The sequence below is a fragment of the Adiantum capillus-veneris genome, chromosome 15, assembly GCF_014529385.1.
Source record: "Adiantum capillus-veneris isolate H3 chromosome 15, ASM1452938v2, whole genome shotgun sequence".
In the NCBI taxonomy this organism is placed as follows: domain Eukaryota; kingdom Viridiplantae; phylum Streptophyta; class Polypodiopsida; order Polypodiales; family Pteridaceae; genus Adiantum; species Adiantum capillus-veneris.
In genome coordinates, this window is record NC_140945.1 from 120,062,687 (window position 1) to 120,082,088 (window position 19,402).

Consider the following 19,402-nt stretch of genomic DNA (forward strand, 5'->3'; position numbering starts at 1 on the left):
CCCTATCACCCATTCGAGAAACAGACACAACCAAAGAGAAGGAGACTCCTGAAGGTTAGCTTGAAGGCAAGCCTAAAGATACCACCATGGAGCAAACTGCCAAAGAGCACACTATTGTTTGAGAAGGAGTTGAAGCTAGTTAAAGAATTGAACTTAGAAGAAACGATGGAGCAACTACATTATCAGTTCATCTACCATTGCATTGTAATCAACACATGGGAGAGAGAACTCATAACTTACATGACAACTTAAAAAGAGAGGCTAGCTCTAGAAGATCAAGTCAAATTACTTGAGAGTGAAAGGAACACCTTGCAAGAAGGAAAAGACAAACTAGAAAAGGACCTACAAGAGGCATATGTAGAGATTGAGAGGCTCAATGAGCATGATAGTGAGATCCAAGTTGAAGTCCAAAGATTGGAGGATCTCAATAAGAAACGACACAGAGCATAATACGACGAGCTTATAACTTCATACAATATGGTAAAAAAGACTCTCATGACTTTGCTCATGAATTTAATAATGGAGTCCTCCATAGTGGGCACCTCAAGGTCACAATAGAACAAGGAAATACAAGACTCAAGAGAGAGCTGCAAAAAGAAAGAATGCAAAGACAGATCGTCACTGCTCAAAACAAAGCAAAGATCCGAGAGATGGAAGAGCAAGTAGCAAAAATGAAAGCAGTATCAAGTTCTGACTATTGCCTCTTGTTCCTCTCCTCTTGCTTTTTCATTTGATTATATGCATTGTCAAATTTTCTTAAGGTTGCAACTACCATTTGTGATAATAGACTCGTTCTTTTGATGACATAATCAAGTGTAGATGCTGATTTTTTTATGGGAGATGAGTCCTAGAGCATAAGTGATGTTGTTAGAACACTTTTGTTCTTGTTTTTCACACCTACAAATCCATCAATTGTGATTTATATACCTCTCAAAAATGAGTTTACAAGGTCCAAATAGGTTCTATTAGTCCTTGCCTAGACTGTCCTTAAGTTTCATGTCGTCTCGAGCTTGTTTCACTAAGGAAATCATCGTTTTTTGGTGGGAGCGAGGATTGAGCATATGTAGTCGTAAATTGAGTTGATTTCGTGATTGCATATATATAGTGTTCCTTCAATCACAATAGCTCCGTTGGGAACAACTCAATGCATGTTCATTCCCGATGTCGGTCACTTCTCTGAGTATTGACATAGAGTATGTTAATGCCAAAAATTTGTGCTATAGATGTTTGTCGTCATAGAGATCTGCTAGCACTTCTTTATATCCTCCCCAACTTCCATGACAACATTGTTGACAATGAATGCAATGTAAGTTCCTTTGATACAATTTTCTTTCCAAATTATTCATCAAAGCTTTTATGCAATCTCCATGTTGCATATCCCTCTCGAGTCTCAAGTGTGATTGTGAGAACACCACAGTCTTCATGTTCCTAATCTCTCTAAAATGCAATGTTCATTATAATGAATGTGCTAAGTGTTTCTTTATTGAGGATCAAAAACATAAACATGTATAACCAAATAAGCTTACATGAGTAAATATATGTACTTAATTAATCACACTGTGCTGAGAGCCCACATAATAACACGATCTATATTGCATACGCACATTGTCATACAACGAGAGAGTGAGGTTACTTCATTTCAAGCCTCTACATCACCTTGCCTATGTGGCAAGCTCCTTTCTACATGAGTAGTCAACACACGTGCCACACCATATCTAGTGCTCCTAGAACGCTTTCATGTGTGCTCTCACCAAAGATTAATCTCTCAACGATTGCTTGTATCATTCCCTCAAGTGTCCTAAATGCCACGTCTCAGAAATGCTTGAAGTGCCACCTATTTTATTCCTTGACATTTTACAAAACCTCAAAACCTAAAGAAACAATGCACAAGCCTCCCTTGGAGCCCAAGTAGGTGGAGGGACTCTCAATCCTCTGCTACACACAAAGAGGGTATAAAGGCACACAAATTGAGTGTTCTAGACAAACCACATTGAGGTGGTCTTACCGATCAACTTATCTCGGTCTTGAAGGTAGTGTCTGAACCTCTCACAACATTTTGATGTGTGACAAAGCCCCTTTTTGTCTTTTTTTTTTACCATTGGATTTGACAATTGGGTTTTAGAAAAAATTGTGATAAAGCATTTTAACAAACAAAGGATGCTTTTTCTTGACTTTGGTTCATTGTTTGTGTTGTGCTTCAAAATACAACTTCTCCATAAGAGTAATACGTCATACATAAATTCATTATACGTAACTTTTAAGGATGTGTCTCCCCAATGGTGCACATAAATTTCATAAATCCAAAAGTATATGAAACTATATGTGTGTGTCGAAACTCCTCCAAAATAGTTCTAATGGCGACTTATGAAAATGAAAAGGTCAAAAAATATTATGAATTTGGCAAGGCTAAATATGATTTGAATCTTGCATTTCCATAGAAAAGAGATATGAAAGCTTGCTACTAAATTGAGGAGTGCAAAATCTATTGAGAATTTTATAATGACTACTGATAGGGTTGAGTTAGGTTTGCACCAATTTTGGTTGAATACTTGAACTACTAGTTGGTATAACATCCTATTGCTATTGCCTTGAATCTTGAAGGAGAATTTTTTTCTACCTGGAAACTTGTTGTCAAGATGCCGTTTATCAAATTCCATAAAGGACATTTTTTGCAAGAGTAGATTCAAAGAAGAGGTCTCCATGAGGACGTTGCACACACACACTCTTTTGAAAGTGTAGTGGCAAGGAGAATAAGAGAAATTGTTGATGCAAGCCTAATGAAAGTAGCTACGTTTAATGCTAATATTAATGTACAATTAAGGATCTTATTAAATTGTTGATGCAAGACATTAAATGCTAATACTGTTGGAATTAGGGTTGCAGGGAAATGCACACACCTTGGAGAAGACGAAGGAAGCTCAAGGCACACAACAGAGAGTGTATTACTTAGAGTGCATTGGAAACATGGATAGCCCTAGAGTGATGGACGCATATATAATGCACGGGGGAAAAAACCTCCTAAAGAGGGGAAAAATGCCCCGGCGGTCCTAGTGTGTTAACACACATCACTACCACATGTATATGGTAACAAATCCCCCCTGGGAGTGATGCGGTGAACGAGGACTGGCACGAAGAGTAAAGGGAAGTGCCATGCCCTAAGGATAGGATCAGTCCACAAACGGGAGCAAGCCCAAAGCTTTGCGGAAAGCTTCCAACTTCTCACAAGACAATGTCTTTGTGAAAATATATGCAAGGTTGTCCTGTGTTGGCACGTAAGCCAAGCTGATCTCTCCTACTGAGAGCCTCTACCTGACATAGTGGTAATGCAACTCAATGTGCTTTGTGCGAGCATGAAAAACTGGGTTCCTTACAACTACAAATGCGCTCTGACTGTCAGTGTAGATGATGTTGGCAATGTCTTATCCAACACTCAAATCAACCATAAGGCATTTGAGCCATACACACTCAACTGTACCTGTGAAGACTGCCTTGTACTCAGCCTCACAAATGGAAGTGGCCACATTAGGTTGCTTCTTGCTCAACCATGAAATACATTAACTGCCAAGCATGAAACAAAAACCACTTGTGGACACTCGCGTGTCATAACAACCAGCCCAATATGAGTCCGAAAAAGCATGTAAATTTGGCAGCAATGATCCTCCCTTAGGATGAAACAAGCCAAGATGCAAAGTGCCATTCAAGTAGCAAAGAATTCTTTTGACTCCCTGTCAATGCTTAGACCCTCGACTATGCATAAATATGTTTACCTGTGAGACTACAAATTGAATATCCAGCCTCGTGTTGCATACATAATGAGGCAGTCAACAGTAGTTTGGTAAAGAGTGACATTAGTAGGATCATCAACATCATGTAGACTCAAATTCAAGCCTGTTTCCATGGGAGTGGGTAGGTTTGCAATCCTCAAGTCCAAAATTACATAGTAATGTCTCTATGTAACTTTTCTACACAAGGCAATACCACCATCACACTGCTTAAACTGTATGCCCATATAATGATGCACAACCCCAAATATTTCATCTTGAAAGTAGCATTCAAATCAGCCTTAAATTCAACAACATGTGCTTAATTGGGACCAGTGATCAACAAATCATCCACATAAAGAACAATAATGAGAAGTACATCACCCTCACGCTTGACATACAATGTGCTTTCTATTGGACTGTTTTACGAAAGCCTAGTTTGACCAAATGAGTGTCAGCTTTTTCATACCAAGCATGAGGAGATTGCTTCAACCCATACAAATCCTTCTTACATTTGCACACTTTGTCCTCTTGTTCTTTCTTGAAAAAACCGCAAGGCTACGTTACAGACTTCCTGAAATATGTCACCATTCAAGAAAGTAGTAACAATTAATTGATGTACATCCCAACCAAAATGAGGTGCCAATCCACATAGAAAACGAATAGTAGTCATACGAAAAGTGGGAGCAAAAGTTTCTTTATAATCTATGCCTTTTTGTTGCGCATAGCCTTTTGCAACAAGTCGAGCCTTATGGTGATCAACCTCACCATCCGGCTTATGTTTCAACTTGTAAACCCACTTTGTACCAGTGGCCCTTTTGCCAGGAGTCACATCACATAAAGTCCATGTGTCATTTTCTATAAGTGCCATCCAATTTTTTGAATTCTGTGCTTCATCAAAAGATACAGGTTCCTCTATATCACATAAGCTAAAGACATCCAAAGCATAACAATCTGATGCATAAGAGGTATGGTGAGAACATGAACAAGCACGACTAGACAACGGTGCATCTAATTTACCGTCACGCAAAGTGTGCACCAGCCATTTTGGCATACCTCTAGCCTGCTCATTTTCATCCCTTTCCTCATCAAGTACATCATGTACATCTGAATCAGTAATAGGTTGATCTGCAACATTTCAAAAACCCCCATAAGCTATAAATTTGCATCATTTGAATTTACATTCGAACTTCCATCACTAAAAAGAGGCAATAAACTGTCATAAATGTCCTATGAGCTTACATTACTATCTCTAGTACATGACAACAAAGGCTGAATAGAATCTTCCACAAAAACAACATCACGTGAGACCAAAATACGCTTTGTTTGTGGATGGTACAACCTGTAACCTTTGCTTTCAGCACTACAACCAATAAAAATACATTTGACAGACTTATCATCCATTTTTTTGCAATGTGCTTGTGGCCCTAAACCATAATCCAAACAGCCAAAAACACGCATGTGCTCAATAGATGGCTTTTTATCATGCCATGCTTCATATGGAGTCATAGACTGCAACACTTTCGTAGGAAACCTGTTGAGTACATAAGTGGCACACATGATAGCCTTGAGCTAAAACGAATGTGGTAAAGCTTGACTCTTGACCATACATCGTGCCATTTTTGTAAGAGACCTGTTTTTTCTCTAAGCAACACCATTTTGCTGGGACGTATACGGCATTGTACATTGGTGTTTTATCCCACGACTAGCCAAAAATGCATTAAATTCATGAGACATCTACTCCCCCCCTCGATCGAAACGGAGGGTGCCCATAGTACATTTCGAGACATTTTCAGCCATAGCAAGAAATTGCTTGAAGCACTAAACACTTCGGACCTTTCAACGTATATACCCATGCATGCCTGGAGTAGTCATCAATGAAAGTCACAAAGTACAAGTAATTTCCCAAGGAAGGAGTTTGCATAGGTCCACAAACATCACTATGTACAAGTTGCAATCTGCATGTAGCACGAACTGACCTATCCTTTGGAAACTTAGCATGTTGCATTTTACCCAAAACACAGCCTTCACAAACATGTTTGACAGGTGCTTCAAGAGGCAGCAAAGAAGCAACCATATCAAATTTCTGCGAACGTGGCAAACTGGAAAAATTCAGATGCCCAAAACGTGCATACCACAGTTTTGCATCTGAAACAGCCCTTGAATCTGCAACTGCATTTGCAAAATTTTGTCCACAATTGTCATGCAATGTGAGCTTATATTGCCCACGACACAAAAGGCCAGATGCCACAATTTCATCACAAAAAATGAGACCATGAACTGTACATCTGTCCTCCACAAATTTGACTACGAGACCAAGTCTAGCAAGTGCAGATACAGACAAAAGGCTCTTTTTGATCCCAGGTACATACAATGCATCAACAAGTGTGAAAAAATTGTCATTTGTAGCAGTAAGCACAATCTTTCCAACTCCTTGAACATGCTAAGAGGCATTGTTGGCACTTTTCACCGTATTCCCATGAGGGACAGACTCAATAGAGGTTAAAAAAATCACAATGTGAGGTAGTGTGCTTTGTAGCACCACTGTCAAAATACCACACATGTGAATTTGTATCAACTGGCATACATGCATCATGGACAATAGGATCATAAGTGCACTCTACACTAAATGCCCATTCTGCATCAACATCAGCATCACAATTTTCTTTGACAGAAGACTGCAATCGCTACACTTGTATTGGACCCTGTAGTGGATCCAGACTCTCTCTTCTTAGCCTCTTTTGCCTTCAATTTTGAACACTGCTTGATCAAGTGATCATTAGATTTACAATAATGGCAATGCATCTTTTTTTTGCCCTTATCACCAGAATTGCCAGAAGAAGTGCTACCATCAAAAGCATTAGGAACAAAAGTTTTGCCACTCACAGCAGAACCATAAGAAGTGGTTACATTGTTGTTCCCACCTTTTCTTTGAGCTGCAATAAAAGCCGTTCAACTGCATGTTACCTAGTCTTGATTTTTTTGGAAAGTGACACTTGCAACAACAATGTGCGTAATGCATCAAACTTGACATCTTCATGATTTCCTTGGGTCATAAGTCTCCAAGTACTAGCAAAAGTCTTGTAAGAATCTGGCAAAAGCAGCAGTCTGCACAAGTGAACTGTCAAAAATGCCTTCTCTTGCAAAAATTAGTGCTCATTAACATCCTTAACACTAGCAAGGAAATTGTCCATTTTTTCTTCCTCATGCATAATCTTCGATTCCAGCTCTTTACGTAGCAAAGCAACTTTAGCCTCATTGCGGCTTGCATAAAGACCTGCTAGAATATCCCAAGCCTGTTTTGCAGATTTTGTTGAATGGATGTGAGGTGTGATAGTACGCTTTACAAACAATGCAATCAATGCATGAGCCTGCGCATCTCTTACATCCCAACAAGCCTGCTCAGCCGTAGGCAAAACAACTTTGACAACAACAACCCTGGCAGCAGAACCTGGAGCATCCTCAACATCGCATGCATCCACAGTACCAGGACATACATCAATGCCCTGCACAATGTTCCAAACTCCCTTTGATATAAGGACATGCTGCATCTTGTAAGCCCACATAGGGTAATTGTCCCCATCCAATCTTTCCTCAGTAGCAAACATCTTGAACACATATGTGTTGTTGTTAGCCATGGGAAATGCTTGCACCTGATGTGAAAACTTTTCGAAATGAGGAGAAACTGAGTGAGACCAGCACTTGCTATATAGCACAACCCGTAATAGACTGTATGGGACCTGTTATGCAGTAATTGCCATTGAAATTTTTTTTGCACAAAACGACAAAATTGCATGTGCAGACGTGGTTGTAGTGGAAATGGAGGTCGAAATGAGCCCAAAATGAAATTTTAAGCAGACTAAGTTCCACGAGCTTTCCCAAAATTTTTGTCGACCGACTGACGCTCGCCAAATTTTGTTGAAATATGAGAAAACAAACAAGTGTGTTTTGGCGACGCTAGCGACTAAGCTTGGGAGGACGTGACCTTCTCTGATACCAATTGTTGGAATTAGGATTGCAGGGAAACGCACATAGCTTGGAGAAGATGAAGGAAGATCAAGGCACGCAACAAAGAGTGTATTACTTAGTGTGCAATAGAAAGATGGATAGCCCTAGACTGATGGGCGTATATACAATGCACGGGGGGAAAAACCTCCTAAAGAGGGGAAAAATGCCCCGACGGTCCTAGTGTGTTCACACACATCACTATCACATGTATATGCTACCAAATACTAATGTCCAATTAAGGATCTTATTAGACAATACGCACAATCATGCACTCACAATACTTGAGATTTGCAATGGCAATATCTTACAAGTAGTTATTGATGCAAAAGAGTCAATATAAATTCTCAATCAACAACTTACTTATGTAGAATGCATACACACTAATGTGTTACCAAATTGACTTCAATTTGGAGAGTAGTGGCTTGAGGTAGAATCCATGAACATATCTCACACAAACTAAGTGATTGTCCAAAAATTATTGTGTAGTTTAGAGCTAAGTAAAGAGAGGAGTGATTAGAATCTAGTTATAATCAAGAAGCACCAAGATCTGATACCCCTTGGTAGGGATTAAGGTGGATAATCCAATGATGCATTCATGGTTAATACATGTAACTAGAGAGCTTAACCATATGCACAAACTTAATCAAGAGAGTTGTGTTGTTAAATAGAGAGTAGATTTTCTTTTTGAGCACAAAAATATTGCTCTTTTGTAGATCTAGAGAGAGTATATAGTTGCACAAAATGCACAAGACAAAAAAAAGTGGCACATGATAAGGATTCCACGTCTTAGGTTGACTAAGCTTTCCACATTACAATCCCCAATTGCAACCGTGAATTTGAGAAGTAGATATGGAAAAGGCAATGACGCGCAATAGGTCAAATCATCTAAAAATTAAAGCTTATATCCATATCATTCAGTTGTTCTTTAGTTGGATTTGAAATGGTATATAATACCTTGTGCTCTTATTGTCCCAATTCTTTTGATTTGGTTGAAAGTCACAAAGAGAGTCTCCTAGTGATCTTAAGGTCGTGTTAGCCAATCATTGGACTAACCACATAGGCAATCATTTATTACACTAATTATTTTGTAATGTCAAGCATTGGGAAACATGTATGGATGTCATTGCTAGAAGCTAAATTACATTCCAATTGATGCCCTACACAAGGAGGATCATGCAATTTATACATAATAATGTTTCTTAGACCAATGTGGCACATAACCGCGAACTATACAAAAGGATTTTGTTGTTTAAGATGCATGGATCTTTAGGCCTTGAGTTTGTCAAAGAATTTTTTTTCTTTGATGCATCTACCATGTTGACAAGGCCATTACGATATGCATAAGCAATTAGACATGATAAAGAACATAAAATATTTGTTTTGCTGGCTTGACATGCGAGCAGTGAAGAGGAACTATATGATACCTCATATAGCTTCGCTTGAGTCATCAATCACTTAATGCTATGATGGTACCTTTGAATGATAAATAAATGAGCTAGCAAGTAGTGATTCTAGGATTCAAGAGCATATATAACAACACATAACTCTTTTGCATAGATGCCAAGAATACTCTCATCTAGGTGAACATTGCAACTCTTGTACGGTATGGCACACGACCTTCTTGTAAGCACAAGTTACAAAAAAACAATTTCTTGACATAACTAGTCCCATGTTATGACCTTATTCTTAGTAAAATCATGGAGTGGTCTTGCCATAGCTAATAATTAAACCTCCCATAATAAGAACATCTATACACCTCCCTCTATAATAGGAATATGTCTATAAAGATGTAGTTGCATGCATCACAATGGACCTCAAAAGAGATCTAGAAAAATAAGCACAAGTTACACAAAAAAATAAAAATATCTCAAGATTTAGGAAAGCCTCAATGTCCTTAACTACTTTAGGACATGGTAAAATTTTACTTCAATGCAATAATTGCATGCATCACAAAGGACCTCAAAAGAGATCTTGAGAAATTAGCACAAGTTAAAAATATATATATTGAGCTTACAAAAGCCTCAATGTCCTAACTAGTCCATTTTCTTCTTAATAAAAGTATGAAGGGGCCTCGCTATAGCAAAAAATAAACCCTCGATCATAGGAACATCTATACGTCTCCTTTATAATAGGAACATGTCTATTAAGTTGCAAGGTAGTTCATGAGGATATCATCCTTGGAGATGATGTGTAGTCTCTTTCAAAAAGGTCTTAATTTTTCACAATCTACATTTTGGCAAATACCTTAAGGTGAACGTTATTCTCTTTTCTCAAGAGACTTGGGATTTGTTGACAATCTCATTAAAGAACACCCTTGTCTCTTGAATGTGGTATAATCTATTAGACATGTTGTCTTGCAAAGGAACATAAGCCATATTAAGAATCCCTCCCTTGCATATTGATAATGCACCTCAATGTGTTAGTCCAAACATGGGGCACTTAATTTCTTAAATTAACCCTTGATTCTTACCATGATTGAAGATGGTGATGGCAATGTCGCCATTGAAATCAACCAAAAAGCACCTATGGTAAATGTGCTTAATCATATGTGTGAAAGCTTTCATATACTAAGCTTCATGACTACGAGTGGCCCAAGTAGGATACTTCTTGCTCAATTATAGTAGCATGTGTTACCTACCATGAAGAAAAAACCACTTGTGGACATACGAGTGTTGTTTCTCTCTCCATGAAGAAAAAACTATGAACAAACAAACACATATAAAGCCATCCTTGTGGAAAATGATCTACTAAAAGCCATGTAAATGCTTAGGCCCTAATTTGCTTACGTAAAACTAAAAATTTAGCATCATCCTCATTCATAAATAAGGCAACAAATAGACTTCCAAGTAACATCAAAGTAACATTTGGCATCATAAAGACTAAACACCTTTGAGAACATCTAAACTAACATAATACGACGGAAGGGTAGCCCTTTACACGTGTCTAAATCTACGACATGAAAGCTAAACTCCAAAATTAAGAGAAGTCCCTATGCACGCGAGAGAGAGGCCAGGCGGCTGGTCGTACTACTATTTTTTAATGATGGTATGTGACCAAATATGGATAAATTCAAGCTTGTTTGTGTATGGATAAATTCAAGCTTGTTTGTGATTCCACATATGTTTCCCAATGCTTGACATGACAAAAAATTAAGTCCAATAGAAACAAGCTTTGCATGGTTACTCTTAACAGCTGGCATTACCATAAGCTCCATGGGAGACAATCTCTATGGCTTTCAATAATGGTCACCCAAGACCAAACCAAGTATTTAGCAAGCAACGACAAATGATATGGTTTCTAAAATCTAATTTCTAGCCATCACAAGCAAAGGTACTCTAGGGAAGCAGACCAAAACTAGAAAGTCGATGATCGCATCAACTTTGAAACTCCGGGGTGCTCTCCAAAAAATGAGCAATGATAAGTCTCTCGCATTACCAAGAAATTAATGGTTCAATGTTGGGATCAGATTTCTAATATTGAGGTACCTCCACAAGAAGTTTGGACAAATTCTCACAATAATTCCCACATTCTGACTTACCTCAACATCATGAGCTTCTGTGAGGGAGGCACCGCATACCTAGCTAGGTACGATTGGGGGCAGAGGACCACCGGCCCCCCCAAGCTAGGTACGATTGGGGGTAGGGGACCGGGGGGGGGGGGGGGGCAGTGGTCCCCTGCCCCCTAATCGTACCTAGCTACGTATGCGGTGCCTCTCGAGTAGAAGCTCATGATGTTATACAAAAAACGCTGAAACAAAGGCAGTGCTAATGAAGTAATGCAATATGAAAAAAAGATAAAACCAGATAAGTCAGCTGGGTCATAAAAGCATAACAAGCTACTTAAAGCCTTCTTCCACTCTGTAGTGCATATGAGCTTGACAAACTACAAATTTCCCCTTGTGATAAGAGGACACGTCTGGTCAGGTGCACAAACATTGGACAAGCTGAAATTCAAAATTCAATATAAAGAACATGCAAAGAACCCACATAGCACAAGAAGATCGATCCACCTCAAACATTAAGAGCCTATATAGATTGGCGGTGTACAAATGCATGTTTGCACTAGCCTTTTCTCAATAAAATAAATTTGCACAACATTGAGTCATCTCATTTAAACTCAATATGGAATGACCAATGTTCACTCTAATGCTGTTCTCATAGGCTCACCGTACTCATTTCTACAAAAAGATTGTTCATGCCCAAAGTCCCGAGTACTCAATTTCTATAAAATTTGTATTACAAACCTCTACAGCAGACCAGGCTGGAATAATTTCTTCCCAGGTCCATGTTAGCACGAGTATGTCCATATCTGAACTTCTAGGAGGCCTTTGCCGAATTGGATCATCCACTAGAAACTGTGTTAATCTATATCAGCTTCTTCTTCTCAAAGAAGGTCTTCAAATGCCATAGCTGTAGGCCTGCCACCATCAGGCAGATGAAGAGCGATGCAATGCTAAACCATGCTAACCGTGAGTTTGTTGTCTCATTAACCTTCCGCATTTCTTCTTCCCTGGAAATAAAAGGTACTCAAGGTAAGCAAGTCTACCATTTTGGAGTAAACATCTAAAGCCGCATTGTGTGGGTAAGGAAATGTCCAACGTCATGAGAAAATCGAAAAACTCTGATATATAAGAGAGCTTTTTAAGGTGAATAGAATGTGTGCATGTCACTTGACATTATGTATGTAGGGATTCGGGAGGATAATCAAGAGTAGCATCCATATATACAAGAGAGAAATGCTTCTCGTAACTTGAGAAAATGTGTGCACAAATGAGCTCTTTCTATAGCCTAGGACTAGTGACTAGGCTTGCCACACAAGCTCTACGCATGATATGCACATGGGGCACATGGGCTTCGTCCACATAGACTAAAGAAGTGCAGAGAGTGTTCACACACACACACACACACACACACACACACACACAAGGTGCAACAAAGCTCACACCCAGCACTATATTTCTTGTACCTTAAGATTCCAAATTAATGCATACCTTTGCCTCAAATACAACATCTCATCGTGAATCGCCTGAACAGAATCTTCTAGCTTTCTCAGCTCAAGCTCCATACCCTGCAATGTGCAAAGACACAAAAAGAGCTGTCAGCCCACAAAGGATATAAAGCTTCTCAAACTCTTCCAACACTTTGTTGAAGTACTGAAAAGTTCTCAAAATCTTACTTCAATTTTCTCGCGTTTGGCTATACTCGCCCAGTCCTTGGCTGCAACACCTGTCCGCCAGTCCAATTCAATGCTAGCTTTTGCATCACGACCACCATATGGAATCCAGAAGCATGCCATGTGCGTCCCAGCTTCATTGGCTGTGAAAGAAAACTCGCCTTGAGTAACACGTTCTTGATGATGCAGGGTGTTTCCATGAGGAGAACTCACCTAAACCCAAAAAAACAGAGGAGAAACACTTTTAGTCCTCAGGAAATTGATGCAGCTTTTAGGGGCAAAACATTTCATTCACTAAGAGGTTTACAGACCAAAAACAGTAAATAGGGGTTTAAAATTTAGAAAAAGTAATTATCGCTTTAGCAGACCAAACTCAACATGCATGTAAAGCATTGTAAACTGTTTCCCCACAAACAGTCAACTAATATTCAGAAGGTCACAAACCTGCACTTCCACTCTTAAAGACAACCAAAAGAACTTGCATGAAACACAAACTCCACACACACAAAAACCTATAAAAGAAAAGTAAAATCAAATTTTACACATTTACTCTAGTTGTAGAATTTTAAAATAAAGATGAAAAACAAAACAACAGTTACTAAACAATAACTTTGACAAAAGAGAATGGCAGAATAAATAAGAGAAGCTCACTTAATTTGAAACTTTAGACGAGGACTGACTTTAAAGTCGGACAAGATAAAGTGAAGACTTAATTTCTAGATTCATATATGTCAAGTGCACAAGGCTTTGTCTGCCACATGGACATCGCCTTCCAGAGCCAATTATGTGGCGATCCCTGGATAGGAGTGTCTAGAATCCTAGGAGGATTAGTACCGGCAATTTTGTGAGCATGTTCGCAGAACTTGCATGTCCGAACGAGTCCATTAGATTAGGTTTTCCAGCTTTGGAACCCTCTTGCATGAATGGCTTGTACACGCATTTTGATAGATGTTATTACACTATGGTAGGCATCTGCATGTAGTTTTGGGTTAGAGGAATCCAATGAGCCATTCCCCACATCAATCGGATTCCTTCATCGACAAATGTGCAATAGTTTCACCCAGAAACTTAGCCCTGATCATACTTATTAATAAATCATTTTAATGATTTATTTTATAAGAATTTGACAGAGGATTTTCCCGACCTAAGCCTTCAGGAGTTTATAACCTGCAAATCTCACCTATAAAGGGGGCAACAGGCCATCATTTGCAACAAATGGAGCTAGGGCTATAGATCATCCTTAGCGTTTTGCAAGAGGAGATCAGCCCTAGTGTTTTTGGCTCCAGATCAGCCAGCGATTTGCAATTTTCAGCCCTAGCTCTAGCAGGATCTCAACAAATCAGCCAACATTTTCAGTTTTCAACCTCTTCACGCCAAAGGTGCACAAGATCTGCTAATGCCAGCCATCTAGATGCGGTACGATACTTCGGCAGTCCATTAGGCCTCTTCTACGCCATTCCCTCGCCGCATAGAGTGCTCCCATTGCTGCCCATCATCGGCATCGTCGAGATCTGCGTTTTCAACCCTTCATTCCTCTCACATCGAGAGTGCAAATCAGCCCCAACTCTACCCTTTGGTGGCCATCCACAATCCCGCATCAAGATGGATCCAAAGGTGCATGAAATGAACTCTGGAGGTGCTTCAACTTGAAGAGTTACCGAGGGGAGATTGTGAGGATTCTAGGTACTACTCCTTAATTAAGTACTTAAACTCATGATTAAGACTTAAGAAACTTGAACTGAACTCAGAAACGAGACTTAGAAGACTCTGTGTTTGATTGATGACTGCTTGAAATTGAGTACAATAGGCTCCTTATATAGGAGACAGAGACACAAATGAAAAGACACATCTCTTGGTGAAGAGACATGACTTTAGACGTAAAGACACATTCTTTCGACGAAGAGCTGCAACCATTGGGCGAAGAGTGGAACCCGTAGAGCGAAAGGGTGTGACCAGTCGTCGAAGGAGTGTAGCTTTTGGCAAAGAGGCACGTCTCTTGGGCGAAGAGGTGTGACCATCCAAGCGCAGGGGTCCTCCTTAGCATGGCACTTCGCGTATCTGCAACTAGGAGTAGATGTAATGCTGTTAACATAGTCACAATCGTGACATTCCCTCCCTCTTTAAATAAAACCCAGGGTAGTTGTAGAAACTCCAAGAGAAGGAAATGTATTGTTGTTGTGCTTCTACATCCAAAGCTCTTTCTGTTAAGTCCCATGTCATGGCACTATCATTGACCATGACTATTTTGCCAAACTGAAATCTGATCATATCTGCAACTTGATTATTGCCTTTATCAAAGTCATTTGTAACTTCGAGCTTTGTCCAAGAAAAGATTGAATCTGTATCTGCTTCAAGTGAAACTATTGGTAAACTGACTTGAGTTTTCTGTTGAGTGATGACCACTGGTTGTAAATCTATAAGGTATTCCATTGGTTCGTCTGGAACAGTAAAATCCTTTTGAAGGGATGTCGTAGACTGAGACAGAGTAGTGCTTGGAGGTATATCCATATGTAAAGGTTTGTCAATAGAACAAGTTGTGTCCAAAGATTCATTTGCAGGGACTAAAGTCGTGCTGCAAGAGTCTGTATCTGCTTTATCTTTTGCACCGCTGAAGGTAAGGACTGGAGTCTTCAAGTTTGAAAAATTATCATTCACCATAGCATCTGGTATCTGTTTAGAAACAAAGACTGTATTCTGCAAGGGCGGTGACGAGGCGAATTTTCTTGCCTAGATCACGGCCAAAGAAATGGTATGTGCTTGTTGGTTGTCGCACAAGAACTAGAATCTTCTGAATCTTCAGCTTTCTCAACGGGTATTAAGGCTTCCAATTGACAAGGGGGAGGTTGAGGAAGTTGTTGCCTCTTAGACCTCTGAAGGATTCTCTTGCACAAGGAAAGGATTTATAAATCTTCGACTTTACTACCATCAGATAAGAAAGACTTAAATGTAGGGCATGGCTCACGAGGGAGAACTTATCCAACATCGCGGCGTTCACGACCGAGTACTTGACTAGGGTCGGATATATGTGCCACTAAGTAAGCCCATCTTGATATTGTTGATGATCTGTTGGAAGCTTCATATTGCTGATGATTCGAATAAGAATATGGTTGCTGAGAACTGTAGCATTTCCAAGAATATTCATGCTGAGACTTTTGCTGCTCACACGAAGATACTTTGTGTCTAGTTGTCTCGAAGAAACCATGCTTTGGGTGAGAAAATTTCGGTTTTGAAGCCTTTGATTTGAGTGGTTCTTCTTGGTCAGCCACTGAAGCGTCGGAAGAAGATGCATGTATTGTCTGAGACGCTGTTGGGTGACTCTGGGGAGCTTTTGGCATCTGCATCTGATCCAAGCGAATGTCAATTGATGCGAGGCTTGTTGAAAGTGCTGCCATCTGCTTTTTGAGAACTGCTGTCTATCGTTGTCACCTTCTCCGGACATATTGACAGCTCAGAGGGAATATCGTCCACGTAACTCAGTTACGTGATGAACACGAAGCCTTCGAACCCATCTGGAGAATTGGCCATGGCACATTCACAGGAGTTGAAGTTCCATTGTCGGCTGCTGAAATTTGATTGCCAAGGAAAAGGGGCGTGTCCACACGAGCGGGCAGTACCCGGAAAATGGCCAACAAAGGGGGGCGATCAAATTTGGGTCAGCAAGGTGCGCTGAATTTTGCTTACGTTGCCTTCTTTTTATGCAAGCGCTGGCTGAATTTCTTTTTTACAATGCTTGCTGAGAGGCTTTGTATTTCTGTTGATGTGGCATTAAATTGTAACATCATCCTATAACTTATGGTGACATGGCATCAAGTGATGATGTGGCAAAATTTTTTAAAGGCTGCTTATGCTTGGGCGATTAAAGCACAGCCAGCGATCTGTTTTTTAAAAACCCAGCGTCAATTTATTCCAGCGTGTATATAGGCAGCGCTTCAGTACAGGCAGCCCTTCAACAATTCAGCCAGCAAAGGGGCGCGTGAAGAGGTGCGAACACCGGCTCTCTGCGAAGAGGTGCTTGAAAATTTCAGCCAACAGGTACAGCAGTTGACGTTTCAATACAACCAAGAGCGCCAAAGGTCACGCCGCTTGGGAAGGGGTGTGAATACAGGAGAAAAGGGGGGTGCTCTCTGCCAACGCATATGCTCAATTCAGCCCAGCATTCAGCCAGTGTTTCATGCGCCAATGGGTAGCAAGCGAAGAGGCACGCCGTCGGGAAGGGGTGCGAGCACGAAGGGGCACGCCTGCTGGCTATGTGGCTATTTGCGCAGAGAGGTGCAAGCAAAATCCAAAGCCTGAAAGGGCAACAACAGGACCACCAGCATCGCCTTTCACGGGTATGTGTGCGCGCACACACACACCTGCATTCTGTTTTCTGTTTACAAAATTGAGAAAGAAGGTTTAGGTTACCTCATATGCTCGTATGCACATGCGTACCACCTTTCTTCTGCTTCCATGTAACTCTAGGAAGGGGGGCAGAGGGTAGCGGCAGGGTGAGAGGCTCACAACCTTCGGGTCCTGGGAAAAAATTTGCTCTGATACCACTGTGAGGATTCTAGGTACTAATCCTTAATTAAGTACTGAATAGGCTCCTTATATAGGAGACGAAGAGACACAAATGAAAAGACACATCTCTTCGTGAAGAGACATGACTTTAGACATAAAGACACATTCTTTCGACGAAGAGCTGCGACCATTGGGCAAAGAGTCGCACCCGTAGAGCGCAAGGGTGTGACCAATCGTCGAAGGAGTGTGGCTTTTGGCGAAGAGGCACGTCTCTTGCGCGAAGGGGTGTGACCATCCAAGCGCAGGGGTCCTCCTTGGCATGGCACTTCGCGTATCTGCAACTAGGAGTAGATGTAATGCTGTTAACATAGTCACAATCGTGACAGACATTCCTCATTCGAGTCAATAGAGTCTGCACTTGAGGAATTGCATGTGCGCATTCCATTTACCCAATCAAAAGCAAATATCAAATTGGCAATGATGTGGGGGGCCCTTGAGAGGGTTGGTTGGGACCCCATCGGGTGTCATTCTCCTCTTGTCTCTCTCTCTCTCTCTCCCCCTCTGCCATCTCTACCTCTCTCTCTTATTTTCTCTCTTCACGAAGATAAAAGGAACCATCATTTATGCTAAGAAGCAATCATTAACGCAAGGAAAGAAGTAAAGATTTAAGGAAGCGTAGAACCTAGATCTTCACCATTTCAATTCTGTTGCACACTGCACTTGACAATATAGCAATGCAAAAACAAGGCAAAAGAGAAAAGTCCTAAATCCTAATATAATCTAATGTGATTCTTCAAAGTATAGACCTCGAATGATCAAATTAAGTACAATCTTGAAAAGTTTACAATCCGCAACTTCAGCTCACTTCTTGTCCAAACAGAAATAAAGAGCATCACCCTATCATGCATGGGTTGGACAACATCCATCTTACATACGCATGACATCAGTGCCCAAGAGTAGGTGCAGGATTGTATAGAGTTAGTTCCTGATTAGAACTTACCAGCGAACCAAGGTTCTATCACACTTGGAGATGATTGGCATACTAAGCAACTAGCACTCGCCAAGTAAGAGCAAATGTACTTAATTTACAAGAACAGCAAAGAGATCCGACTACAAGTGAGTGCATCACTAACCTAAACAAAACCTGGGCTCCCCATTTTCATCGAACTTATTAGTCATATCAAACATTCCAAAAGAAGAAACATTGAAACTAAACTTATTACAATGCAAACTGGTTCAAGCTCTTGAAGACAAGTAACCTCTTTGAACATGTAAAGAAATTAAACAAGAATAAAGTTCAGATAGATAACTAAGAATAGATCATGCAGTATTTATCAAGGAGAGAAATGTTAGAAGAGACATGATGCATTTAAATAGTATCCAGATTGGCATGCTCCAATTCCAGGTGTCTATTGCAAATAACTACTTCCAAACCAAAAAGAAGTTTGATATATCTTTGGGTCTAGAAAAATGTGACAATCACTCTATTCAGATAACAAAACTCCTGGGATAAATCCCTCACCTAAAGAGCTTGGGTTCAAGGACATAAATTCTTGAAAAGGAGTCGCAACAACAAAAAGTCATCTACAAAACACCTTGCATTAGGAAAGAGTAGAGCTCGGGTAAGAGAAGATCCTTCTCTAACATAGATTGCAAGCTAAAGAAAGACTTCAAGAACCTCAAGAACTCAAGGACTCAAGAACCCAAGAACCTCAAGGACTCAAGAACCCAAGAACCTCAAGAACCCAAGTTCCTCGTGAACTTAAGAACCCAAGATCTCAGTGTATGGTCATCACTCGAAGCGGAATGGATACTTTGCATGAAGGTGATGAGCATGAAGGTAGTGAAGAAGAATTTTCCCCACCAAGAGGTTTTTCCGAGCCTCCCCTTTCCCCATCTACGCTACGGTTTGCACCAAATCTGATGGAGGCTTTGATCAAGTCGATGATGGACATGATGCT

At 40.3% G+C, this 19,402-nt stretch overlaps 1 protein-coding gene across 1 annotated transcript in view; it reads right to left on the bottom strand.

Moving 5' to 3' along the window:
- Positions 1-11,758: 11,758 nt before the first annotated feature.
- LOC147441384 (transmembrane emp24 domain-containing protein p24delta3-like) overlaps positions 11,759-19,402 on the bottom strand; it is a 29,015-nt gene continuing 21,371 nt past the window's right edge. The window contains exons 2-4 of the mRNA XM_086483042.1: positions 12,945-13,154; positions 12,760-12,836; positions 11,759-12,278 (exon numbers count right to left, since the gene is read on the bottom strand). Coding sequence (XP_086339168.1) covers positions 12,134-12,278; positions 12,760-12,836; positions 12,945-13,154 — 432 coding nt within the window. The 3' untranslated portion in view covers positions 11,759-12,133. The remainder of the gene's footprint in view (positions 12,279-12,759; positions 12,837-12,944; positions 13,155-19,402) is intronic.